The 27,121-nt window shown below is 37.7% G+C and overlaps 1 protein-coding gene across 2 annotated transcripts; it reads right to left on the reverse strand.

Annotated features, from left to right (window-relative positions):
• Positions 1 to 5,869: 5,869 nt before the first annotated feature.
• Positions 5,870 to 27,046, reverse strand: Pms2 (mismatch repair endonuclease PMS2). 2 transcript variants are annotated; one of them, XM_019055315.2, is made up of 13 exons: positions 26,822 to 27,045; positions 24,611 to 24,770; positions 22,717 to 22,922; positions 21,891 to 22,030; positions 21,006 to 21,114; positions 18,326 to 18,517; positions 17,600 to 17,764; positions 16,737 to 16,974; positions 12,987 to 13,891; positions 9,913 to 10,162; positions 8,981 to 9,078; positions 8,193 to 8,342; positions 5,870 to 7,078 (listed from the first exon to the last, which is right to left on the reverse strand). In XM_019055315.2, exons 1-13 carry the CDS (start codon positions 26,879 to 26,881, stop codon positions 7,019 to 7,021), a joined length of 2,733 nt encoding a protein of 910 aa, XP_018910860.2. In that variant the 5' UTR covers positions 26,882 to 27,045; the 3' UTR covers positions 5,870 to 7,018. The 2 variants fall into 2 exon arrangements, with proteins under 2 accessions (XP_018910860.2, XP_018910869.2); XM_019055324.2 differs by lacking the exon at positions 8,981 to 9,078 and having other exon boundaries at positions 26,822 to 27,046.
• Between the last annotated feature and the right edge of the window lie 75 nt (positions 27,047 to 27,121).

A 27,121-nucleotide genomic window follows, 5' to 3' on the forward strand; every position in this document is an offset into this window, starting at 1 on the left:
CGGGTTCATCTAGAAATAATTGCCCGTCTATAGCCGCAAATATCATGAAAATCGGCCCGGTAGAACGCTGGAACTAAGCGTTACCAGTTACGCAAAATTAGAAGGCCTTGGAGCTTAGTAGAGATAAAAATAATACAAAAAAAAAAAAAAAAAAAAAAAAAAAACTTTTTAAACACACCCTTTGATGTTCTCTTAAGCAAGTCCTAAGCCTGGATAAGTGTGAAGGAAAAGTTTTTTTTATGTTTTTTTTTTTTTTTTTTAGTTTTATTTTTATAAAATCTGGAAACTTTCTGTGTTTTGACAAGTTTGTCTTTCGTTTACATTCGGCAACGCCCTGCAGTAATTGACAGTATCGGTGTGAATATGAGTTGCGTATGAATGCAAGTGAGAATGTTTAAACAAAGATTACTGGTGCTGCCTCCTTCCCAATTACTGATTTTCACTTGTCTGCATTTTGATAGTGTGGCCGGACCTAGAGACAGCGAATTTGTGTTGATTCCTACGACGCTGCCACTGATGTCACATTAAATCCACCACCGCGAGAGAATCGGATCGGGGAATGAATTCTGGGAGGGAGTTTTGGCGGAGTGAGTCGGGCGGTCACCGCGCGGCGCGTCGCACAGGGGGAGGAATTCATGGCACGAATCTCCTGCGAATTTTCGGCGATTTTCAGGCGCGCTTCGAGCTGTAATATAATGAGATGATGGAACACAGATTTTCCGTGAATTCAGGCAATAAAATATGGCAACACCGGCTTTTTCGGGGAGCTTTGAATCCAAAAAAGTTTTTAGAGGAGAGGTTTTGACCACCAACGTCCATTTTCTGCCAAAAAAGTTTGATGCTGGCGTAAGATGAGTCGCTTTGTTGAGCCATTTTAAATAATGACGAAAAACAGGAAAATTTTAAAAAGTTTTTTTTTAACTATGGGAGCAAAATTTGACATTGACGAAAATTGGCCAAAGTGACTCACTTACATCCCTATAATTGAACATATTTGAAGGACTTTTTGCTTCACCGGGAGTATCGGTATGAAACAGCTCGTCGAATGCTGTAAAACCCGTATTTTTCGCCAAAATTGGCTTGCAGACCCATGTTTAGGCCTGTGGTAGACCCCGAAAGAGATCGAAAATGACGAAACCATGATGCATTCCGTAAAATACAGGGTGTTCCAAAAGTCCCTACTTTTGAACGGATGGCTTATTTCGCGGGAAAATTGAATGACCTTTGAATTGACGTATTTGGGGGGTCTGAACCCCCCCCCCCCCCTTAAAATTAGTTCGAGGTGATTTCTGCAATTTTTATTTAGCAGCGAACACAATTCGGTTTTTCCCGTTTTGTTTTTTTCTTAACGATAATTTTAATTTTCTTGCTCGGTGGGGATCCGTCCAGGGCGCACCACAAGCCAGTAGTAGTAGCCTTGATGCTCAATTTCCTGGCAGCCAGGGGTTTTTAGGGTGGTATGTTCACCGACGCCTTTGCATACCCGCGAGAGGAACGATCGGGCCTGCCTCGTCTGGTCGGGATATCTCGCCGGGAGAACCACCAGTCCTTGTGACTGGTGGGGGTGTAAAGGTTTGTAGTCGGGGTCCGAACCCACTCGCGCGCTGCTGACCATCGAGCATGCCTCAATCTCGTGTGTGCGGGGTGCGGGTGGCTCTCTCGAACCCCCTGTCAGCTGATTGCAACTGTCGAGGGGTGGGGTTGGCCGCCCGTCCCTGGCACATGCGAGCAGTAGTTGCCGGAACTCGGTTTTCTCCCCGCTTTCAAAGCAAAAAAAAACAAAAAAAAAAAAAAAAAACGATAATTTGAACCGGAGTTATGATTTTTTGAAAATAGTTCACGTTTGACCATTGACCTATCATGACTCGGTCAAAAATTAAGATATTGATCTGCGGTTTGCGCCAAAATTCTTAGTTTTTTATGCTCTTTTGAATGAGGTATCACAAGATAGGGGTTGCCATTTGAAAAAAAAAATTGCCCCCCCCCCCCCCTCTGAGGAAGGACCAAAATTTTGACCCCCCCCCCCCCAAAAAAAAAGATGGTCCTCTTTGAGATAGGAACATTCCCAAAAAGTTTCATTTTTCTATCTCGAACCGTTCAAAAGTTAGAGGGGGGGAGGGGCTGGACTTTTGGAACACCGCCTCTATAGACCTTCAACGACCAAAAAATCGCGAAGTTGAGAGTTGAGAAATTTCAGGGTGGGCCCAAAGAATACCCTTAACGATAACCCCTTTCTCATAGAACCCGCCAAAAAGTGGCCTGCTTTGTAGCCATCCGATTCGACCATCGAACCGGGGTTTAAATGGAAGCTAAGGCCTTGTCTCCACGAGCCGTTTCACGAGATTTGTCCCAGGGAAAAATCCCACTTACGAAGTTGGGAAAAATATTGAGTTAATCAATATTTTTCCCAGTACCAAGTATGGTGCTTGTACCCCTAGGACCCACTGAGAGAAGAAGAAGAAGTGAAAACGAATTTTCATTACTACATTGTTAATGTTTGTTTAGTTAAAATAATGTGTCTAATTGTCAATTGAGTGCAATTATTATTTTAATCCCGGTTAAACACTCGACTTTAACCAATTTATCTTCCCGCGAAAACTAGTCGCAGGACTGTATTAGAGTCCCTTTATACCCAGAGTTAAGACAACTCACTTTTGGTTCGGCTGAAAGTGGCCTAAAAAAAATCCAATTCTGATTGGCTCTCGCTCATGGAGGCCGAAACGAGTGCACCAAGATGACGGTACCTCGAATGTGAACAAGAATAATGAAAATATCACCTAATTGTGGTTTATCAAGGCTAAATTGTCATTTCCATCGGTCCAAAATGAAAAGAGAATAAGAAATTATTCACAAACCAATCTCATTTTCTTTTTAATTGATCAATTTGTTGATGTTGTTGTTTTTGTGTGACAGACATCGCAGGATTCCTGATCCTTATCCCTCAATATCGTTCGTTTGGGTGCACTCGTTTCGGCCTCCATGGCCAGCCAAGGCCGGCTGCCAGTCAGCTGATAATCGAGTTGTCTTAACTCTGGGTATAAAGGGACTCTAGACTGTATGAGCCCCGTCCCGTGGAGACGGTAACTGGGAAAAATCCCAGAAGTTTCATTCCTGCGATTCGAACTTGGGACAAATCCCATGAAAACGTCCCGTGGAGACAAGGCCTAATAATGACTCAAAGCTCTGAGAACGGTTTGAAGATGAGTGTAGGAACGGTTTCCGAGGCACGAGGAGAGAGGGGGAGGGGAAAGGGGCTAAAATCTCAACTACCTAATTTTTGCCGTTTTCTTGTTGATTAATGTTGCCGCGGGATTCGAATCGTTTTTCACGCATGTTACCAGTTCAGCATATCGATACGTAAGTATTCTTGCACGTAGAATTGAATTTTCACGTCAGAGAGTTAACTTTCTACTAGTCTACAGTGGTGCAGTTACGTGGTTGACCTCACAGTGTTGAATTGTGAATTCCCTTCATGAAATGTTTACTTATACAGGGTTATCCAAAAGTCACTGACCACCCCTGTAACTTTTTTCCAAATTGAGATAGAAATTTGAAACTTTGGGAATGTTCCTCGGTCTAAAGTAGCAACTTTTTGGTCCCCCCAAAATTTTGGGGGGCAGCCCCCCTTAAGGGGGGCGGGGGCTAACTTTTTTTTTTCAAATGGCAACCCCCACTTTGTGATACCTCATTCGAAAGATAATAAAAAAAGAAAATTTTTGGCGCAAACCGCAGGTCAAAATGTTCATTTTTGACAAAATGGCGGCCGGTTAAAGTTCAAAATGGCGGAAATTTGGCATCTCCGTTGTTTATTGACGGATTGGCGTGAAACTCGGAATCCTAGGGTTTTTCGAGACGAGAAAAACGATGCTGGCATTGGTTTTCCTGAAAAGTCAGTCCTTTTCAAAATGGCGGCCTAGAGCCGGAAGTGGATATTTAGGCTGCATATCATTAGATTTGCATGTAACTTGGTATCTGGGGGTATTTTGGCACGAGAAGAACGAATCTTTCATTGGATATCTGAAATTTTGACAAATTCCAAAATTGCGGCGGAAAAATGGCGGGAAATCAGTTTTACGGCTGTTTACCGATGGATTTGCATGAAATTCGATATCCTGGCGGTTTATGGCTGGATAAAAAGGGATCTTTCAGTAGATTCTTGAAATATCAATTAATTTCATGCTAATCCATCGGTAAACAGCCGTAAAACTGATTTCCCGCCATTTTTCCGCCGTCCACTTTGAAATTTGTCAAAATTTCAGATATCCAATGAAAGATTCGTTCTTCTCGTACCGAAATACCCCCAGATACCAAGTTTCATGCAAATCCAACGATATGCAGCCTAAATATCCACTTCCCGCTCTAGGCCGCCATTTTGACCGCCGCCATTTTGAAAAGGACTGACTTTTCAGGAAAACCGATGCCAGAATCGTTTTTCTCGTCTCGAAAAACCCAAGGATTCCGAGTTTCACGCCAATCCGTCAATAAACAACGGAGATGCCAAATTTCCGCCATTTTGAACTTTGACCGGCCGCCATTTTGTCAAAAATGAACATTTTGACCTGCGGTTTGCGCCAAAAATTTTCTTTTTTTATTATCTTTCGAATGAGGTATCACAAAGTGGGGGTTGCCATTTGAAAAAAAAAAATTTAGCCCCCGCCCCCTTAAGGGGGGCCGCCCCCCAAAATTTTGGGGGGACCAAAAAGTTGCTACTTTAGACCGAGGAACATTCCCAAAATTTCAAACTTCTATCTCAATTTGGAAAAAAGTTACAGGGGTGGTCAGTGACTTTTGGATAACCCTGTATATCAAAATCTCTGCGGATGAAAACTAATGAGGTTGATAAATACCAGTCAATGACGCGCCTTATCAGCACATTGTGTTAAAGTTCACTGCTTGTTTTAAACTCTTTTGAACAAGGTATCATAAGGGGTCTACTCTCCACCCTAAAAATTTTAAGTAGGCCTAAAAGTAGCTCCCTTTGACCTAGGACCATCCTCCAAGTTTCAAATATTTGCCTACATTAGGTAATAAGTTAGAGGAAGACAGTGGCAGGGAACTTTTCAAACACCCTATATAATTCAAGAAAATCCTTCCAGCATGCCACTTCATTCCATGCAGTCCACTTCTTCGATGCATATATTAGTTCGTCCTCATCCTCCCCCGCGGCTGACTCAATTGGCTGCTCTATTCACCAGTGGAGCTGGGTAGGAGCTTTTAGCTTAGGACAAAAAGAAAGTTAGGCATAGGCGTCTTTTAGAATCCGCTATCTTGTTACTGCCATTAGGTATGTACCATTGTAAGTACCTACTGCTACTGATTATTTTGAACATTTGGAATCAAAACTGAGGGTGCCAAAAATGCAAATGACTCGATTTTTTTAAAAAAAATGTGAGTTAGGTACCTTTGGGCTCTGGGGTAGGTAGGTACTAATTGATGATTTTAGGTATCAATATATTATGGTGTGGCAAAATTTCAAAATGAAGCATAATGAAGCATATTTTTTGATAATGAAGCAGCTCTGACTGGCTTAGGTATTGGGCTTTTACAGTGAGTACTGTTATATGTCACACGTAGTGCTACAGACATCATTTTTCATACTTGTATGGGCACGGCAAGGCTTAACCCCAGGAATGTTTCATCTGATTCAGTCATTGATTCAATATTCAGAATGAACAAGCGCACTGAATTGAGAATTTTAATTTACGCATCTCTGAAATAAAAGTATTCACAATAAATTACAAATCACTCAGTACTAACAAATTATTGACTAGTGCGCCCTTTGATGCGGCTGTACTGGAATTTCTTGCTTCGTTTTCACTGGATTTTCTTTTTGAGACAACCTGGTCATTTAAGAAAAGAGATCAGCAAATTTTCAATTATACTTCATTTTTTATTAAAAAAATAACAATGAAAAAATAGATGAATAGATACAAACATAGATGCATGCACAAACAGGACATGCAATGGGTCAGTTGTACTGGTTACAGAATTGTGTTTTGAGGCTCTGTCCAGTAACAGCAACTTTCTACATTCAATATTAATCGAGATATCACACTTTGAAAAATTCGGTTTATAACGTCATCCACCGTGATAGTGACACCCTTGGTTTCTTCAACCTTCCTTTCATCAATCAGGAACACAATTATTTGCTCTAGTTACTCAATGTGTTGCTCTGATGAAAGCAAAGTGGGAGAGGTCAAGGGTATCACAACCGCAGTGGATGATGTCCTAAACCGATTTTTACAAAGCACGATATCTCGATTAATATTGAAAATAGGCAGGCCTTGTCTTAACGAGACATTTTTATGGGATTGGCTTCAAGTTCAAATCGCAGGAATGGGGCTTCTGGGATTTTTCCCAGGTGCCATCTCCGCAGGATGGGACTCTTATGATCCTGCCACAAATTGACGCAGGAAGATAGGTTAGTAAAAATCAAGTATTTAATTGGGATTTAAATAAAATTGAACAAGATTGACAATTAGACACATTATTTTCACTAGACAAACACGAACGGTGAAGTAAACGACAGAATACCGCTCAATTTATTTTCACTTCTTCTTCCTCTCTCAGTTGGTTGTAGGAATGCAAGGACCATACTTGGTACTGGGAAAAATATTGATTAATTCAATGTTTTTCCCGACTACACAAGTGGAGTTTTTCCATGGGACAATCCTGTGGAGTGGCTCGTAGAAACGAGGCCCTAGAGAGTTGCTGTTTGGACCGATCTCATTAATTTTAGCTGATCTAAGTTAAGTAAAATAAAGCCAACGTAAAACTACCGCCAAGCAAGAAAAGACTTGGAAGGCCTTAACTCAGATGGATGGAGAATGTTGAGGAGGAGGTAAGAGTAATGAGAGTCGGAAGATGGAGGACCAAGATAAAGGATAAGGTGCGGTGGCGAGGCATTGTTATAGAGGCCAAAGCCCACATTGGGCTGTGGAGCAAGAGAAGAAGAAGGAGAATTAATCAGCGAAAAACACCTATTCAAAGGAACATGGGTGAGATGATCAGTGATCCTTTAGCACAGGAGAGCAAGATTGACCAAGTGCCTCATAGTGGGTCGTCCGTGAGGGCAGTTCTGAAAATTTAAAATGAGCAATAAAGATAATTCAACAAACTTATAAATAAAGAGTAATAGAGACTTTGAACTGTGAGAAGCTATCTCTTCCTCCTCCCGCCCCAATCTTTTGCAAAATAAGCAGTAGGTACTGAAAGACTACTTTGCTTTGGTTAATCATGATTTGTTTAAATTGCTTCTTTTACAAAATATGGTACATGCACTAAGGAAGCTTTGGGGGCAATTTTAGAGAAAGGAGGATTTTGGATTATGTCAAAAATAAGATAGGATAGGTAAACTATGGAAAACCTCTTTTGAGGCCACGGCAAAAAGACTGTAATTAAGTTACAGATTTTGTGAAATTTTGCTTTCCTCGATAAATAGGAAAGACAAGAGCTAATGTTTCAAGCATGGGCATTTACGTCCCTTCACCTCCAAGTCAAATTAAAGTAAGTGCATAATAGTTGAATTTCAAACAGTAAACTTGAGGCTAATGTGGAGAAATGCAAGTTTGAGAGTGGATAAATTAAAGGTTTCCAAATTTCTGTAGAGGATACGTACCATAAAATCAAATAATTTTTTTCCTTCCTTTTTTTCTTTTTTTATCTTTGAAAAAAATTGGAGGGATGGGGAAGAACTCCAGGACCTCTTGGAGGTAACCCCTCAAAATATGATCAGTCTAATTTTAAAAGAGTCGGTCTCTCTCTTTGCCAATTGATTATTTTCTTGTACATTCAAGCATCTTGGGGTTGAGGGTTTTTAGCAGCCGGGGGGAGATGGGGCCAAAAAAATACTAAACTCTGGAGGGCGTTTAATGGCCTAGATCAGGCTCCGTAGTTTCAACTGTTTACTGATGAACGATTTCTTATCCTACTAACTACTGCTACTAAAAATCGCACCAATCAAGATTAAGGCATCACAACAGACGACGAGTTTGAGTAAGAGACACATATCAGTATTATCATCTTGCAGGGAGACATGCTGATGAATATCTTCACATATGCGTGGTATTTAGTTGAACCACCTCTTTTTTTAGGCAAATTGTTCGGAAAAAGAATAAACCAAAACTTCAAAAGTAAGGAATTTGCGTAATAAATTCTTGGTAGAGATAAGTACCTAAGTTAAAAGTACCTACCCAGGGTTGTTCAATTTCACCCATGTGAGTGACAAGTCTTTTCATTTCTGAAAAACTTAGAGCTGTTCCAATCATTACAGACATTCTGCATGCACGGGATGCAAACATCGCTCGCACCCTGGATGGCCGGCACAGTGCACCTGGAGAATCCTGGCAACAGAAATTAAAACCACCCATCAAATAAAATTACTCCCTCTAGCACATATACGAGGTTACACAATTGATACAAACATGAAAAGTATGTAAAATGGATGAACTGCACTAAAAGGTACGTTAATAATAAGACATTCCCAGAAAGAAGAAGAAAAACGTCTTCCAATCATGAGGCTACATTTATTAAAGAAGTAAAATGCTGGAAACTGCAACGTATCAAAAAAGAAAAGTATCGCAAGTTTAAAGCTGCATCATCAATACACACATACTTTCACAAAAAAATTTTTAAAGTGTTTTTTTACTACTGTCATTCAGGGAGCATGGAGGAAGTATGTATGTCCCGAAGTGGGAGGGAACAAAAATTACACTTCGCCTACACAGGCAAATTTCTATCCAAAACTTTGATTAATTCCAAAATTTGCTTTACCTGCCGAATTAGTTTCAACTGAGCAACAAAAACTGGTTGAACCAAATTACTAAGGGCAAAGTTTGAGGCTATTTCAACCATGCAGACAAAGCATTAGAATGATGATTTTTAAATGGCATACTGATCAGGCCTGGAGGCTTAGAATTTGCAGCTAAAACTATCATAAACGTTAGATTATTTCTTAAAAAAACCACTAGAAATCCATTACCTGTAGCATAAAAAGCAATTCATCTATATCATCTTTACCAAAATGCCAGTTTTGGCTTATTGGAATGGCTGTGAGCTTCACTTTCTTCATTGGGTCAGCTGCAAGATAATCGGAAAGAAAGTGTAACTTTGACATGGATTAAAAGAACATCCCCTAGATTTCCACCAGAAGTGCTCACATGCAGTTCTCAGACAAAAAACTCAAGATTTGTTGAGACTATTTAGCCTGTATAGTAGATGTTTTGCATTTTGAAAATATTTTCAAATCATTAAACTTAATAGTAAATATTGCAACACCTTAAAAAGTATCAATAAATCAAGGATGTTAAAAAGAGTCTCCAAAAATTTCAACTTAACATTTATCTAACAATATGGAGATTAATTTGTTAGAAAAAGGAATAAATCTGCAAATAATAAATGTTCAGTTTGTATTTTCTCTTTTCTTTCTTTTCCTACTACTAAATTAAACAGAATCAAGTACTAAATTAAATCAATACATAGTGTATTTTCTTTATTGTGTATGACTCCTTGAGTGTGAGTGCCACCTACGTCCCGAGTTTCCTGGACATCAACCAATCTATCTTCGCAACCTCGCCTCTATGCAGGACATACGGCAAGGACACCCCTCCCCCCACCCATATCTCTGAAACCAATGGAGATACGCCTTTGCTGACTTCACCACTGAATAGAGCATGCTTCACTTAGTATGATTTCATGTCTAACTCAAAACAATTTTTTTTGGTTCATACAGCGTTCTTCCTTGGCACGGCAGTGTATTCCTCCTTTGACTTTTTCTTGTTAAACAAAAGCAATTACTAAAAAAAAAATTAAAAATAGTGTAAATTGAAAATTTAGAGTTAAAAAAAAATTTCTGACAGCTTGCAGGTTTGATCCACTGTGATCACGACCTCTTAATCTTCCCATTCAACCCACCTTTCTCATCTACAATGAATTCGAATCCATTTTTTTTAAATATCTCCATGTTATCCAACAGCAAGGATTCATTGGCAGCTGTAAGTTCTAATGTCAGTGGAGAGACTAGTATCTGATTGGATATAGTTGTGTTCAATTGCAGCGTCTCAAAATTGTATTTTTCATCTGTAGCATGTTGATCAATTATAAACAAATCAGTTCCGAGTTGAACGATGATAAAGCCAAGATTAAACTGCCCAATAATTTCCATCTGCAAAAACAAATTGAACAAAAAAATTATGGGAAAAAAGAGACAATCAAAAATTAATGTGCCCTTAATCAAGTTATATGAGCCATTTAGGGGTAATAATGCCTACCTGAACTTAGAATTTAAAAATACAAAAAAATTACTACCTCAAGTTGTTCTTACATTAACTTTTTCTTTACTTTCACAAGCAGCAAAAGCTACCTGCTGAGAGGGCTAGGCTCCCCCAGACCTCCCCGGCCCACCGTTTCAAATTGTACCTGTAAGACTTTCAGTATCATAGAGGTCGTGCAGCAACATGCCGGATGAAATGCCACAATTAAAATTATTGAATCAGATGATGAATTGACAAAAGCAGTAGTAATTATGGAACAAAATTTCTGAATGATAGAGTTTCACAAATATCGATCAAACAGGAGCTGACTTGGCATTTTAGGCCACGACCGCCATCTTGGATTTGGAAATCTGAAAGTCTCACGAAAAATTCGAGTTTTTGACGGAAAATACGTCGTGATACCAAGTTTCACGAAAATCGATCGAACAGGAGCCGACTTAGCATTTTAGGGCACGACCGCCATCTTAGATTTTGAAATTAGGAAAATCTGACCAACAATTCGAGTTTCCCATCGAAAAATACCCGCGGATACCGAGTTTCACGAAAATCAATCGAACAAGAGCTGACTAAGCATTTTGAGTCACGGGCGCCATCTTGGATTTTGAAATTTTGAACATATGACCAAAAATTCGAGTTTCTCGTCGAAAAATTCCCTCGGATGCCGCGTTTCATGAAATCGATCGAATAGGTGAAGCCAAGACATAATATCAGGCCAGGACCACCATCTTGGATTTTGAAATTTTGAAAATCTGGTCAAATATTCAGATCTCCCGTCGAATATATTTCCGGATACCAAATTTCATGAAAATCGATCGAACAGGAGCCGACTTGGCATTTTAGGCCACGGCCGCCATCTTGGATATTAAAATTTTGCAAATCAGACCAAAAATTCGAGTTTCTCGTCGAAAAGTACACTATCCCACAACTTCTCAAAAATCCGTCGAAAAATACCCCCTTATACTTGAAATTTCGTCTATGATCCTGTGATGTCATGCGACACGATTGAGCCTGTTCCGTGCGGTGCGTGCAAATAACCGCGTAATCCCCAATGCATTACTGTACAGAGAAACAACTTTTCGCTCTTGCGGGCGTCCTGTGCAACGTTTTCTGATCAGAATAATTTTGATCAACTCCTCACGACAATAACTGAGCGTGTGCAAAGTTTGAAGAAAATCGCTTCAGCCAATTTTTCTCTAGATGGGGGGTGGGGGCAGAGAGAGGGGTAACAGCAGCTTTATAAAGAGTGATAATAATCATAATCAATCTACTTTTTTCGCATTAATCTTCAAACGATTACGTATTAAAACGCTTTCCAATGATTCCACACTGTACTTCTCAATTAATATGATGTTAATTCCGAAAATGTGCTGTCTGTTATGCGGTAAAAAGTCAGCGTAACAGACAGCGCTTTTTCCACCATTTATATATTAAAATTGAAAAGTAGAGCAATAAATCTTTGAAAAGGTTATAACACGTAACCCTATATAAATTAATGCAAAAAAATTTGAGTGATTATTATTACTACTAAAAATATGACCGAAAAATGTGTTGTCTGTTACGGAGATAAAACTATTCCAGTTCTCAGGGGCCTCGGACGAAACTCATGTATACAGCTTCGCCGCACGACTAAACACCAATGCGTAGATTGGTTAAAATCTTCAACTGACAAACATGGTGATGTACAATTTTTTTCCTTACCAATAGATTGCAGCAATCTAATTTGATAAAATGCCAATGCCAGCAGCCTGACTGTTAAAATTTACGTCGGCACAACAAGAATCGAAAATCAATACATTGCACAGTGCAGATAGGGCTATGTCGTCATAACTTGCTGACATAGCCAGTTAAAGTTTCAACAATCATGCTGCAGAAGGGATATTCAAATGCACGAAAAAAGACATACATAAGTTTTTGACTAATTCAGTAAAGTGATTAAATTTTGATAAATGAAAAAAAACTGAGCTCTATGAATACATTTTAATTAGTAGATTTCAAAACACACATTTGTGTTTTTCTTTTATAATCTTTAACTTTAAAGATCTTTATGGAGGTTTTGAGAACTCGATTTTTTTTCCTCAAAAGAGTCAAAAAAGTTATTTTCAGAGAAAATGTTGCATAGTGGGAAGGATGCAAAGTCATTTCTATTTTCAGCAACAAAAGTGCTTTCGAACCGCTCGACTGCTTCAATGTCAACACTGCTCTGAGGGTTTCTTGTATTTTGTTGAGAATACCTACTGAAATAGTGCATGTTCTTAATAGATCAGTATTCGATTATTTTAAAAATCGACGGTGTAAGTCGGCAATCACATAACTCGGTTTGGGACGTCGCAGACTTCCTGTCATATCTCATTTTTTGAACAGAAAAATACTCAACGGCAATTCTTTAAAACTGCCGTTCCTTTAAAAAAATGACATAGAAGCGGAGATTTTCAGACACTGCAAACGAGTTACATGATTGCTGACTTTCACCGTCGAAACGTCGTTTTGATTTTCATAATATTCTTTGATGTGTTAAAAGTCAAAAAATGTGACTGTAAAACATTCTGAGCATAACTTGATGATCCGAGGCTTAATTAATTTCAGTTTTGCAGTACTTCACACTGGAATGGAGCTGTACTTCCTTTATACTTAAATACATTATTTTTAAACCATGATCAATCAATTTTTTGGATGCACAGTTCCTAAATTAAGAAAGCGCAAAAGAAGATAACTTACTTTTGAAAAGGAGTCTTTGGATATCTCCCGCCTCAATTCGTTTTCGGCTTGGTCATTTTTAGAGGGATCAATCGTGGCATGGAATTTGTTTGTGACAGAATTCTTGCCCTGATTACTTTCTTCAAGCTTAAATTGCTCTATGGTTTCTTTAATGCTTTTAACACTAACATTATTGATCATCACGGTGGTCCTGGAGTCGGCACTGTTCCGTATTGCCGCGGAAACGACTATTTGCTGCTGACGAATTCTTCCTCTATCTTCCTCATAAATTTCAACTTTTTCTCCCTCGGATTCAGAGCAGGTCTCTTCAATTTCTGTAGACTCTGTAATGGTTCCCGATGATTCAGTTGGTTCAGATCTGTTTTCATGCCCTGAGATCCTTGCGGATATTCCTTCATGGTAAGCAAGTGAAACTTCAGATTTTGATTGTCTCGACCTTGGAGAGCTGGGATCTAATATTTTAACTGATAGAGAACTTTCTTGAGAAATCAAAGTAAATGACTCAAAATCATCCTCACTTGCAGGTTGATTGCTAGAGATGCATGAACTTTCAGTCTTACTTAGAGATGTACTTCTATCGATAATTTCTACAGACATTTCAGGCACTTTTTTTATAGATGTCTCGGTGGGAGTGGAAACATCACTTAACTGAGAAAAGCTTCTTTCTGATAAACTGTTACAGGCTGATCCTTGATTAAACAGTCTGCAATTTCCGAGGGTTTCCTGTGATTCTTCTATATTTTCGGTTTTAATTACACTAAAAGAAGATTGGCTGCTACAAGCTGAGTCTTGACTCTCCAGCCCAAGATTGTGAGAGGCTCCTTTCGTTTGTTCTCCATTTTCATGTTTTTCGAGGCTAGTGTTAGTTAACTCTGCTGAGACAAATTCTTCATCAAATTTCATCCCTGCAAAAAGAAAAGAGATAATGATAATTTTCAAGTATTTAAGGAATCAAAAAGGTGATGAAAAATGGTAAATTTCATTTTACATATAAAACCTAAGAAACTGGAAAATGTTAGATTCAATGGAAGACTCAAGGTTCGTTTTAACTAAGGCAGAATTAAAAAATTACTGCATCCACATTGACGCTAATATTGGCAAAAGTTGTTTTCATCATTACTAAACGTCTGTTGCACAGATTACAGGGGTATTTTGAAAAGTAATATTTTTTTTACTGTTACTGGAATGTGATGGCCACTTGTGCAGTTGTTTATGTCGATACATTGAAGTTTTTTTACCTTGCTATTATCATCAATCAGATTTACAAGGGTCAACTGAATAGTGAGTTTCCCTTCTTTCACATCTTACAAACTGAGATATATATCAAGCAAAAATCGTTCGGTTTGCTCTTAGCCACAAAATAGAAAAATAGCCGAAAATGACCTTCGTTATCTTCCATATTTACCAAATTTTCGAAAAATCGATTTTTCAAAAACAATGCGCTTTTTCAGCTCAAAAAAATCCCCCCTTTTTGGAATCTTGATTTTCCAAAAGTGTTGGTAGAAAACAACGGTCATTTTCCACTTGAATGTCAAAAATTGCATGGGAATGATTTCACTTGTTGCCTGAGAAAAAAAAGTTTCCCCGCCCTTCCACAAAACAATCAAATGAGCTTAACATGGTGCTACACGGACAGAAAGGAGCACTTGTCCGGAAAACCCTCAATATTATGAAAAGAGAGAAAAATTAAAAAGGCATAAACTACATTGTTATCTTTATAATTTTAGCTGCTGAATCCGGAGATGACCATATTATTTCTCCAGTGTGCACAGATTTTCCGAAAAATTGACTTTTCTCTGGAAAAGCTTAATTTTCAGGGAAAATTTCGATTTTTCCGAGGTAAATCGAGGTGACTCAGTAAACGGACCAAAAGTAAATTTATACGTTGTGCGCAAATCCTAAAAAGAAAATAAAATTGTTGACCAGTGTTTTTTTATCATGAAAGAAAGGAGAAAAAGTGAATGTAAGGAATTATTTAATTGGATAAAAATTAATAGAAGTGTGAGCTCAAATCACTCAAATGGTAAACCTCCTTGTTAAATCCATTGGCAACCCGATACCGATCCAAATCGGGGTACAAGTACCCGCAAGATAAGCTTTTTTGTCCCGCACGCGCCGATTTTCGGTTCCGACTGAGTGGCTGTCATCGTGACAGCAAGTCACTGTGCAACATCACCAGGTTGCCTAAAACATGAATTTAAACCTCTAGACAAGAGAAATGTAGATAAATCTTGCAGCATTTGAACAGGCACCGCAAGACTCCGAGCGATCACAACTACGCCTGCGGCACGGCGGTGAATCGGCGCGGCGCCGGACAGTCGCGCAGTTTTCGTATGGATCTTGCTCACTTTCAAGTACATTTTTACCGCTGGAGGTGCGACAGGTGCGGTCAAACTTTTTTTCTTCGTTTAGGGGAGCATATTATCTTCATTTTACAACTCATTCCAAAAGTTCCTACAGATTTCTTCGATAGATATAATTTAAGAAAAGAAATTTTTCGTTTAAGAAAAGACGTCAACTAAAATGTCTGTATAAATGTCATGAGACAATTTTTAAAGAAAAATGTATGATTTATTTAAAGTTTGTAGTATGTACTTTCAAGAAAAACAGCTTAAAATCTTTAGTCTATCTGTTAGAACCTTGTTTTCCATCCTGCAATTATGCCATTATAAACGCAGGAAAATCAGCAACCGCGAAAGCTTGACTTCAAAGGCTTGTGTCTCATGTCAAAACCAGTGTATGGTGCGAGAAATTTGTGAATAGTCAGTAAAGATGGTGGTGATGAACAATTATAATTTTCCCCTCAATATAAGAAAATTGAAAATCTAAGTTTTTCACGCGTTTTTGGCAGTTCATCCCACTGTGTGACGTCCTCCTGTTGTTGCATGCGCGCTTTCCTGGGCACAAACAGTAGAAATTCTCAATTTCTTTCTTAAAAACGAGGGATGCTAAAGGCAAAGTTACTGGACTTATTTAGATCCTTATGACTTCAGTCATACAGGATGGCCCAGACCTACCATACCAGGCCTTTTTTTGGTTAATTTGGATCGTACGAAGTTCAGGGTATGAACAGGGAATCAACCCCAAGGAATCCGAATTTCATGGTCCCAGAGCGTGGGCTCTGGGAACCCCTGTATTTTTGTAAATTATTTGAAAATTACGACAAACCACTCAGTGAAAAACTCAAAGTTTTGTGATGCCTTTATTAGCAGTCGAAAGTTAATCCAATACCTCTGTATCCAGCACACTTTACCTCTAAGGAAAAATGTGGAATCTTCGGTGTGATCCACTGGTGCAGAGGAAGTTAGCAACGTTGCAACAGAAGGTGGTCTCGCAATCCCCGTTCAAAATTTACTCTCCTTGCCAACCTTTTGACCTGCTTTTAAAATCTTGGTCTTGTTTTAAATCAGAGATTATACCTGACATCAATTTTTTTAACTAATTTGATTTACGTCTTTTGATTTGAAAGTTGTAAAAAAGGAAAAATTACTTTTATGATAACCCTGTAAAAAATGTGAAACAATCTAATCCACGTAGTTTTCACTCTCTTCTGTCCACAGACCTTCAAAGAAAAAAGTTGTCCGGGGCCAGAAAATGTCTCTTTTTTGACGGCAATTCCACAAAAATTCAGCAAGTTTGCTCGCGCCCGTTTATTTCTCACCATTAAAGCTTCAGAGAATGCTTCATCTTGAGGACAGCTTCTTAATTATAAAATACTTTAAGTTTTCTTTCATAAATGACAAATCTTACGTTTTGAAGGCTGACTAAACTTATTCTCAGGTTTACATTTGTTGGTAGGGAGTTCTGAAACCCCCATATGACTTGAATGTCTCCATTTCTCCAAGGATGAAGTTTTCGAGGGAGATCTTACATTAGTTGTTGGACTCTCTGATGACAGATTAAGTGTGGATTCTGATGGTGCAAATTTAAAACTATTGTTGACTTGGAATGTGGAGGGTATTTTTTCATACAAACTCATTAAAGATGCCTGCAAAAGAGTGTTAAATAAAACATAATTTAAAAAGAATACACTAATAAATTTTGCTTTAATAAAATGCATGACCCTTTGATTAATTAAAACAACAGCAAAAGAATATAGTGGTTGCAGGGAGTTCCTTCATAGAGGATGACAATTATGTAGATATGTGCTGTTTTCCCTTCATGATGGGTTGCATAAAGAATATTTTCAAGATAATGCTGAGCGAATTGATAGCTAAACTCTGAGAACACATATGACATAAGCTCACACATAGAAAACTGATATCGATATTCTGAAATCTCTGCTCTTCTTTTATTTTCATCTTTTTGCGGGGAAGAAAGGAAAACTTTTTTATTTGATACTTCCTTAGAATACTTTGCAAACAAAGCAGAAAAATCCAAGAGATTTTCAAGAAATGACATTGATGATTTTCCCATTCAAAAATAAAGTATAATGGTAGGTAAGTAACATCCCAAATCAAGATAACTGCTTTCCTGGTTTACTCATAAATACTTGATTGATACTCATGTTAAATATGTATCTGAAGAGGTATCAGAAACACAGGGGATTTGAAACTAAAATATAAAGCAGAAATTGCATAAATGCACAGTAAAAATAAAGTCAGATGTATTACCTTGATTGTTGCAAGAAGTAGTTTCTCATGATCCAAGAAAATTTGTCTTTTATCCGGGGTTACATTCACATCAACCGAATGTCTTGCTGCAGTGATGTTTAAAAACACAAATGGTGTTTGATGCAAATTGAAAGAATGATAAACTTCATTCACACATTTGACGATCTGGAATTGAATAAATTCAAAAGTAGAATGGGGTAGTTGCATGGATTTTTTTTAATTCAATTCCTAAAAGTTTGAAAAATTTTCCGGTCACCGGAACTTTGAGAAAAAGCTCCTCAAAGTCAAAGGCCATTTGAAACGGGTCTATTCCCGCGCTTCGAAACTAGGACTTTGTGACGTCACATGGTATACATTGCTGCCGGGCGTTGTGCGGTCCGTCGGATTCAGGTGCGCCCGGACTGCTTTGGCATCAGGTAGAGAGGGTACATAGTACCCTCCCTACCTGAACTTACAAAACTTAAATTTACAATGTAGACTAATTCTTAAGAAAACTTCAATTGTGCAATACGAACACACATGCACAATAATTATCAACGACACATGAGTATGAGGGACAGGTAACTTTCTCTGGAGATCACAGGGCTACCTCCTCAGTTTAAGGTGCCAAACCATCGCCCTTCCCTAGCACATACCACTGCGAATATGAGAGAGGCTCCTACTCAGATATAAATAAACACATCTTTTTCTTGTAAGGAATATTATATTCTGTGGTCATATTCTTACTTTGGAGGGCTCGCACGGTCGATTGTTGATGTAAAAAAATTGACGATCACCAGAGCTTCTTCCTTGGCCATGAGCACAACTAGATATAATGCCTTCAAAGTTGAATTTATCAGCCTCCTCTTCCTTCACTTTCAGTTCTGCTAACGTTTCGTTACCTGGCAAAACCTTTTTTAAATCTAGAAGGCTGTTCAACTGCAGAATAAAAGGAAACAAAAATTAATAAAATGTCTACTGTAAGTTGACAATACACACCTAAAGTAAAAGGGCTGCAGCTGCCAAATTATGCCAGGATGAGCTGGCATACTTTAAGTGGCAGAAATGCCAAGTTGTGCTTGATGAATCATCTATGGGGAGCACTGCTAGTTATAGTGAATAATAAGGCGGAACAGAGGTGTCCATAAAAGTCAGAGATATTGCATATGATTTAACCAAAACCGGAATCATTGCCACTGCGCACTAATTAAAGCTGCCAGTCTAAGCTCAGATCATGTGAGGAATAATTAGTAAAACTGACTATTTTTTATGAATTCTTCTCCTGTAAACTTTTTATCATCCAAAATCAAGGTCATGATTTGTTTCATTGATCCTCTATAGCATGGTGGAACAATTTCGTTACTATGCATTTTTGGTTTTTCGAAAAAAAGAATCATTCTTCTGTGGCATGACAATGCAAATTTGTTTCGGTGTTTTCAAGTACGAAAACATGAATGCCAAAATTTTTAAATTTGGAGGGAAAAAATGGAACTTAATATTTTTACAAAATCTACAGCATAGATCTGAGCCCCTTGAAATCGAAAATCCAAAATTAATTCATACCATAGAGGCTTAATAAGACATTTTAGAGCATTTTACACTGTTGTCCTTAACGTAATTTATTTTATTTCATAGGTATATGGATAACTTGGAGGACAAATTAAGTTGGTTATAGGTGGATTAACGGGTTTTAAAAAAATTAGAACTCTTCTAAAATTAAGGAATGAAATTAGAACAACACAAGTAAGTTACTGTTATTTCCCAATTTATTTTCTTAGAATCGGCCTAACTGCATTTCACAGTGCCTAATTTTCTCTGATGCCTTATTTTTTAGACAGAGAACAAAACTAGGTACAAATACCTTTAAACTTTCCATATATTTGCTTGGGGGTCATTCCACGTCAACTGTGCCAGGCTCGGAATCCGACCCCCTCCGATTTGGCCGAAAATTGGTATACGAGGTCCTTACACCATTCTGAGAAACCATTCTGAAGTGTCTTCCCGTCCCACACCTCGCTTGCAAGATATCGACCTCCAAAGAGGGGGTGAATTTAAGTGATATTCAAAAAAGCCCGTTTTAGCGTTTCTCATTTTCGTGACTCCCCTCTCTTTGACTGTCCATGGTGAGACTCTGTATTGATCCATCAAACTTTTAGAAAGTGTTCCCGAACCAATTTTTTATGTAGATTCTAAATATGCTATCGACATTGAGCTTAAAATAATTTGAATGACCGTAATTTAGGGTTTTTTAAAATTTACTATTTTTACGCCATCCAATGTTCAAACTGAAATATCTATAAAACATTCCCTCCAATTCTTGATTTTTTTTCCTACTTCAAGCTTAGGATATATATTTTGGTTTGTACACTTACTTAAATTGCCATCGGATGGTTAAGGGCCTAAATAAAATTCAAAAAGGCCAAGAAAGGTCAAAAATTGGTCCTGAAAAGACGATTTTTTACACATTAATCTAATTGCCGCAAAAATAAACACTTCAATTATCGATATTTTTTTCCTAGTTCAACCCTAAGATGCATAAAGTCAGACTATCAACACTTTCATACATTCGCCAGTCGGTTAACGGCCTGATGGAAACCGGAAATTAGAAACCAGATTTTCTGTGTGTAGAAAAATGGCTCGCGGAGCCAGCCGAATGTCACTCCCGTAGCTAGTAAGCAGGGGTCCAGGGGGCGCAGCCCCTTGGCTGGCCGTGATGGACGCGCTGAGCGCGACCGGAACGGCTAGTATATCCTAAACTTAAAGTAGGAAAAAAAATCAAGAATGGGAGGGAATGTTTTATAGATATTTCAGTTTGAACATTGGATGGCGTAAAAATAGTAAATTTTAAAAAACCCTAAATTACGGTCATTTAAATTATTTTAAGCTCAATGTCGATGGCATATTTAGAATCTACATAAAAAATTGGTTCGGGAACACTTTCTAAAAGTTTGATGGATCAATACAGAGTCTCACCATGGACAGTCAAAGAGAGGGAAGTCACGAAAATGAGAAACGCTAAAACGGGCTTTTTTGAATATCACTTAAATTCACCCCCTCTTTGGAGGTCGATATCTTGCAAGCGAGGTGTGGGACGGGAAAACACTTCAGAATGGTTTCTCAGAATGGTGTAAGGACCTCGTATACCAATTTTCGGCCAAATCGGAGGGGGTCGGATTCCGAGCCTGGCACAGTTGATGTGGAATGCGCCTTGATTAATTGTTAAAAAATAAAGGATCAGAGAAAATTGCACCATGTTTGATGTGGTTGGGTTGATTCTGGTTAAATCTGTCCATTTGATGTATTTCAATTGATGATTTCCTGATTGAGATCCTATGATTCTGTCCACCAAAAATTCAGGTATCCTTCAGTTCCAAAAATTCAGTAATTTGAATATATTAAATATGAAGGACATGAAAATCATTCAAACCTGTTTCGACCCAAAAATACATGCAATATTTTCTTTGACAGTTTTACAGCCATGTGTCGACAATACCACAGATCTGCTTCCTTTTTTGGTCTGATTGGTGCAGCTAAGTCTACAACATTTATCGATAATGTGTTAATCAGATTGTGATGACTTGAGAGAGTTTGTTTCAAACAATTGCTTGTCATGCAAAACAGTCGCTCTTTTTTCTGTAGAGCCATTAAGAGTCAATAATTTAAGCAGGGTCACAGAAAATTAGGAAATTCTTGAGCGCATGGGGATTTTTCAGTCAAAACTGGTTTCTTGGTAAAAAAAGATAAGAACCAAAATTTACCTTTGGTCAATTCATCTGCAGCGCTTATTGCTGGCATTAAATTTTCTGTGAATGAAGAAATTTTTTGACTGAAACTCCAACTTTATAGAGATTCCACAAAATTTTTGACACTCCCTTGACTCCAAAATACGTCTTTAAAAATAAAGTTTCTGTATGGAAGAGACAGATACTTTCTCTTTGTGCAGCCCAACAATTTGGGAAGAAACTCAAATATTAAGAGCATCCTAATGTTGAGCTTTTTTAATACAAACAATATACGACTTCAGAGGAAATTGCAAATATGTACCTGCTCATCCTAATTTTCTAAGGCTATTGAGAAAGAAGTTATTGAAAAAAAAATCATTCTCCCTTTACAGTGTGCTTTCCTTGAGGAGAACTATCATTGAATGGAGAAAAATTAGCTTTGAAAATCTTCCCATAAGCACTCTTGTTACCTATTTCAAATTTCTGAAGACAAAGAACTAAGTCAACTCTCATGAGAAGAGCCGTAGTGGTGATGGCAAATGCATAATTAGGGTCTACTGATTCACAATTAATAATGGGAAGAAACTAACCTTACGTTTGTTGAAATTAATCCATACGCATTTAAAAGTTGAATCATCTTGCAATATTCTCTTTTCAAATTACGATGAAACTCTTTTTGCCTGACCGGAAGTGCTTTGAATAATTTTTCCACAATTACTGTTGTTCCAACCTATAAAAATATTGGAAGATAAATGAAGCATTAAAAAATAGCTATTTCAAAAGCCAAACTTAATTGACATAAACAAACTTACATGGGTGATTTCATGATAAAAGGAATAGTCGTGTCGCCGTGGGCTATAAACGACTTAGGGCAAAGCTATTGAAAACCAAGTTGATAAATCAATGGAAATGATGTCCCTGAATTTATCCATGCTAAAAAGTATAATAAATAATGGGAAATATATATAACTCGATGAGTTTTCAACCGAATAAGCTCAAATTTTGAGTTTTGATAGCTAATAGTATGGACTACAACCTCTCACAAACCGCATTTCAATATCTATCATGCTTTCCGAATAACAGACTTGGTCTCAGTTGTTTTCAGACACCCTCTGTATGACAATTTCAGGAAATTTCAGACTTTTTTCTGAGACTTACAATTTATGTGACTGGTAATAAGAATTCTCAAGGAGAGGTGCAGAAACTTCTTTAGGCCAGTGGATTGTACTGGCCCTGTGCAAAAATGGGAGGGCTGAGTAAAGAGGCTATGAGGATGAGAGAGCAAGTTCACTTCAGCATAAAATTCAGGGAATACCTCACAATTACAGATAGTTCAAAGAAAAAAGTTGAAAGAGAGGGAAAATTTTATACATCAAAATTCTTACAGATGGCAAAAGTTTGGTAACTTTTGTTTACCTGTCGAGAAGTTGGAGAGGTACTTGTAATATTTCCATGTTGGTCAAATACTAATTTACTTCCAGTCTCTGAAGATTCATGTCTGGTTATGATTGTGACATTACTCAACGCGCATAAAGAGCTCAGGGCTTCACCACGGAAGCCAAAAGTTTCAACATTCACCAAGTCAGAGAAGTCCAGAAGTTTTGAGGTATGATGTTTTGCAGCTGACGGAGAGTGACAGGGACAGAAGGAGAGAGAGAGAGAAATGAAAACCAAAACGTAAAGGATCACAAAATTGTGTGAACAATGAACAGGAAAAAAATTAGCATTGTTAAGTATTGGAGGTGGAAAAAAGACTCCAATTAAAAATTTTTTGTGAATGGAAGAATTCGTTTCAAACTACTTTTTAAGGGTGACTTTTTATGAGAGGCTCTGCTGAGCCTGTTCTAAAAGACCATTCATGATATATTCCTTAAAAATTTGTCAGTTAAAATAATCTGTAGGGAGAATAAGAGGATAAAAAAGTATTTATTCAGTAACTTACAATGTTTCAAGAGTCTCAAATTCATTTTTGAAACATGATTGATTGTTGTGATTTTTGTTTACATAATAATAATGGGGATGTTGCATTTGTGAGGAATTTGCGATTTGACAATTGATTCTTATGTAAATGTTCGCAAGAAACACGATGGTGTCACTGGTTTTCTCTGAAATCAACTCCCAAGCTCAAAAAAAGCTCTCAAGTTGAGGCCAAAATGGAGGGGATATCCCACTCTATCCTGAGAGTTCACCTCTACATCAAGACAAACGCTCCATGCGAAGATAGGGAGCAAATACATTGACAGGGCTGCCACTTAATTTGGGGACTCTAAAACTGAAAACACGGCAACCCTGCTGATGTATTTGCTCCCTATCTTAGCATGGAGAGTTTGTCTTGATGTGGAGGTGGACTCTCAGGATAGCGTGGGATATCCGCTCCATTTTGGCCTCAACTTGAGAGCTTTTTTTGAGCTTGGGACTTGATTTCAGAGAAAACCAGTGGCACAATTGTGTTTCTCGCAAACTTTTACATAAGAATCAATGGTCAAATCGCAGATTCCTCACTCATGCAACAGCTCCATTACAATACTTACTAACTTATCTACTTTCCTTAAAAAGGCCAAAAATGGAGAAATCTTATTAGTAGCAATGGGCCGCTAGACAAGGTACGAATTTCAGCATTCTGATACATGTTTATTAACAAAAATTTCACATAGAACACGATGCCCTCAACGAAAATTACCGAAATCAATACCTTATGAAGATATTTAATGATTCTGAATGCATGAATTTGAACCATCCGCTCATGAAAACTCAATGCTCTACGTGATTCACATCGAGCGCTAAGCGTTATCATGACAGTCTCTGCGATATAAAAATCTGGCAACCTCGATCTTGACGCTTTGGCTCAGCTATAGCAAATTGCTTATAGTTTGAACAACACATGGTGGGAAATGAACATTGCTCAATTGAGAAGCTTGCTGAAACCGTTGTAGTGCGCGGTTTGACTCACGTAGAGCTTTGAGTTTCTTGTGAGCGGGCAGTTCAAATTCCTCGTAACCAATGTGTAATAAAAACGTTAATATCTTCATTAAAAGTTGGTTTCAGTAATTTTCGTTGTAAGAATTGTGTTTTACGTAAAATTCTAGTTACGAAACATGTGTCAGATTGCTTAAATTTGTACCTTGTCTAGTGGTCCATTAAATCCAATTAATTACAAAGGAAGGTTGCGAGGATGTCAAATCAATAAAATTTCTTGATTTTTAAAATTAAAAGAGCCCAAGTTTTTATATAATATTGCTATGCTGAAAGCATCACAGAGAGTTTAAGATTAAAAGTCAAATAACTTTTGAAAAAAGATGAAAAAACTTACTTAATCCTTGGAAGTTATCAGAGAGCACTCCACTTCCATTGTCAGATACCTCAATGAGATCACTGCCATACTCCCTGAGTCGGACCTCTACAGTTGTTGCCCCTGCATCTAAACTGTTCTCTACGAGTTCTTTGACAGCAGTTGCCAGATTTAAAACGACCTGAAAAAGTTATGTGCTGATGAGTGTTGATGAATTCTAAGACAAGGGTAAAAAAAACAATTGGATGATTTGAATACTTAGGTACTTGCATAAAAAAGTAAATTAAAATTTAGCAACACTAAAATCCCAAAATCGAGATATTCTAAATACTTAGGGATAACATTAGATCAAAGACTAAGGTGGAAACATCACATCAAACTTAAGAAAAAAGAATGTAATTTTAAATTCAGCAGACTTAATTGGCTACTAGGAAAAATGTAGACTCTGTCAGTAGACAACAAGATACTACTTTATAAACAGGTAATAAGACCGACCTGGTCATACGGTTGCCAGATTTGGGGCTGATTAGCCACAACTAATCTAAAGTTAATTCAAAGCATGCAAAGTAAAATGTTAAGAAAAATCTGCAAAGCCGAAAGGTATGAGCGCAACAGAGATACACATAGGGACCTGGGCATCGAACCTGTGGTAGAATATATTAAGAAACTTGCCTCTCAATATGAAACTAGACTCCACTCCCATCTCAACGAGGAGGCTATAGAATTGCTTGACAATTTCAATGAACTTAGAAGACTCAAAAAGACAGAGCCTTGGGAGTTGACAACGGCGTATGACTCTGATTTCTGATTTTTAAATTATTCAATCTTTATGTTTCATTTGTACACTGTGAAGCCCACTCATCCCATTCCACCCACACATTTCCCATCATCAATCACATGATCATCACATCTACTCATCATCATTAACAATAAGTTAAGAAAAAATGCCTCTAAACTTTCGAGGCATTCTGCAACACTACCTCATAATGTAAAATAATTGTTTATATTTCTCGTTGAGAAAGTAACAAAAATTCAAACAATAAAAAGAAAAAAAAGGCAGGTACCTGCAATTAACTGATCCATAGAGTGTAGCAGCATTAATGATGAAAATTGTAGAATGATATCGAATTTGTGAAGATTCACTGTAAATTAGTACCTGAAACTACGATGACGGATTTTGCCCATTGATTCAATGTGCAAGAGAGAGTTATTAGAGCGCCATCTCCCTCTTACACATTGAGCCAAAGGGTGATATACTTACATTATCACAGTTTCAGGTATCAATTTACTATGAATTTTGACAAATTCGATGTCATTCTACTTAGTGTTAATGCTGCTACACAGTATGAATCGGTTTCTTGCTTTATCTTGTACATAATGATAATTAATGCTTCTCAAAGGCACAAACAGCATAACAGCACAACATAGTGGCGAATCTCATCTCTAGATCATGCAGAATCACCTTAACCATGCTGAAGGAAGGTAAGATTTCAAAGATCTTGCTGCCTATTTCTGACACTTGCTTACAAAGCGGGCTAGATCATTACACATGCAGTAATTAAACATGATTTTTGGATTAGCATCTAAACATAAGATTGACAAGATAAATGATGAAGTGCCCTGATGATGAGCGCTGGACCCTCGAAAAGCTTCCGCTCCTGCATGTAAGTACCATATGTAAGTAATAAAATTAATATAGGCATCAAGGTCCTATTGTTTATCTCGTAAATCTTACACATATAGAAAATAATCTCAAATTTCCAACTAACAGGTATGCTTACTGCCAGACAGCAACCTGATTGTTGAAATGTATGTCGGCACGACAAGAATCGATAATCGATTTAATACGTGGCGCAGATAGGGCTATGTCTTGTCTTATCTTACTTAGCCAGTTAAAGTTTCAACAATCAGGCTGCAGGTGACCATGTAAGTATACCCTATTTGAAGAGACATTTGACCAGCAGCCTGACTTTGCAATAGGTAGGATATACTCTCATTAAATTAACAAGCTGACAAGCCAGCAATTAATTCGACAAATGTTATCTAGTCGACTGATAGTATTCAAATTGATTTAGTAAGGCACCATTTTTGAAAACGAAACACGACTTAAATTTATTCCATCCCCTTCAATAGAGTTGAAGAGTTGGAGAAGTTTAGAGTTGTGATCGTGGATTTATATTAACTGACAATGGAAGGCGTTGTTTGAAAATCCTATAAACAGGAGACACGGACCTGCCCTGAGCAAATGCGGTGCACAGCTTCTCTGTCAATTGCTTTAATTGTCTTTGACATGGTGCCTCGAGTAACATTAATGGTAAAATTATCAGTAAAAAAAAAAAACCTTAAAATACAATCGGTAGGAATTTCTAGCAACCAGTTAAATGTACCAATAATCCCTGATGTAAAATACAGGTAAACAAATTATCACATAAATGTTGTTGTTGGTTTGATAGCAATGGCAATAGACCGTATTCGATAACGGTTCGATGTATCGTTTGGTTCAAAACAATAGAACATAACCTGAAACCAAAC

The sequence above is a fragment of the Bemisia tabaci genome, chromosome 1, assembly GCF_918797505.1.
Source record: "Bemisia tabaci chromosome 1, PGI_BMITA_v3".
Lineage (NCBI taxonomy): Eukaryota > Metazoa > Arthropoda > Insecta > Hemiptera > Aleyrodidae > Bemisia > Bemisia tabaci.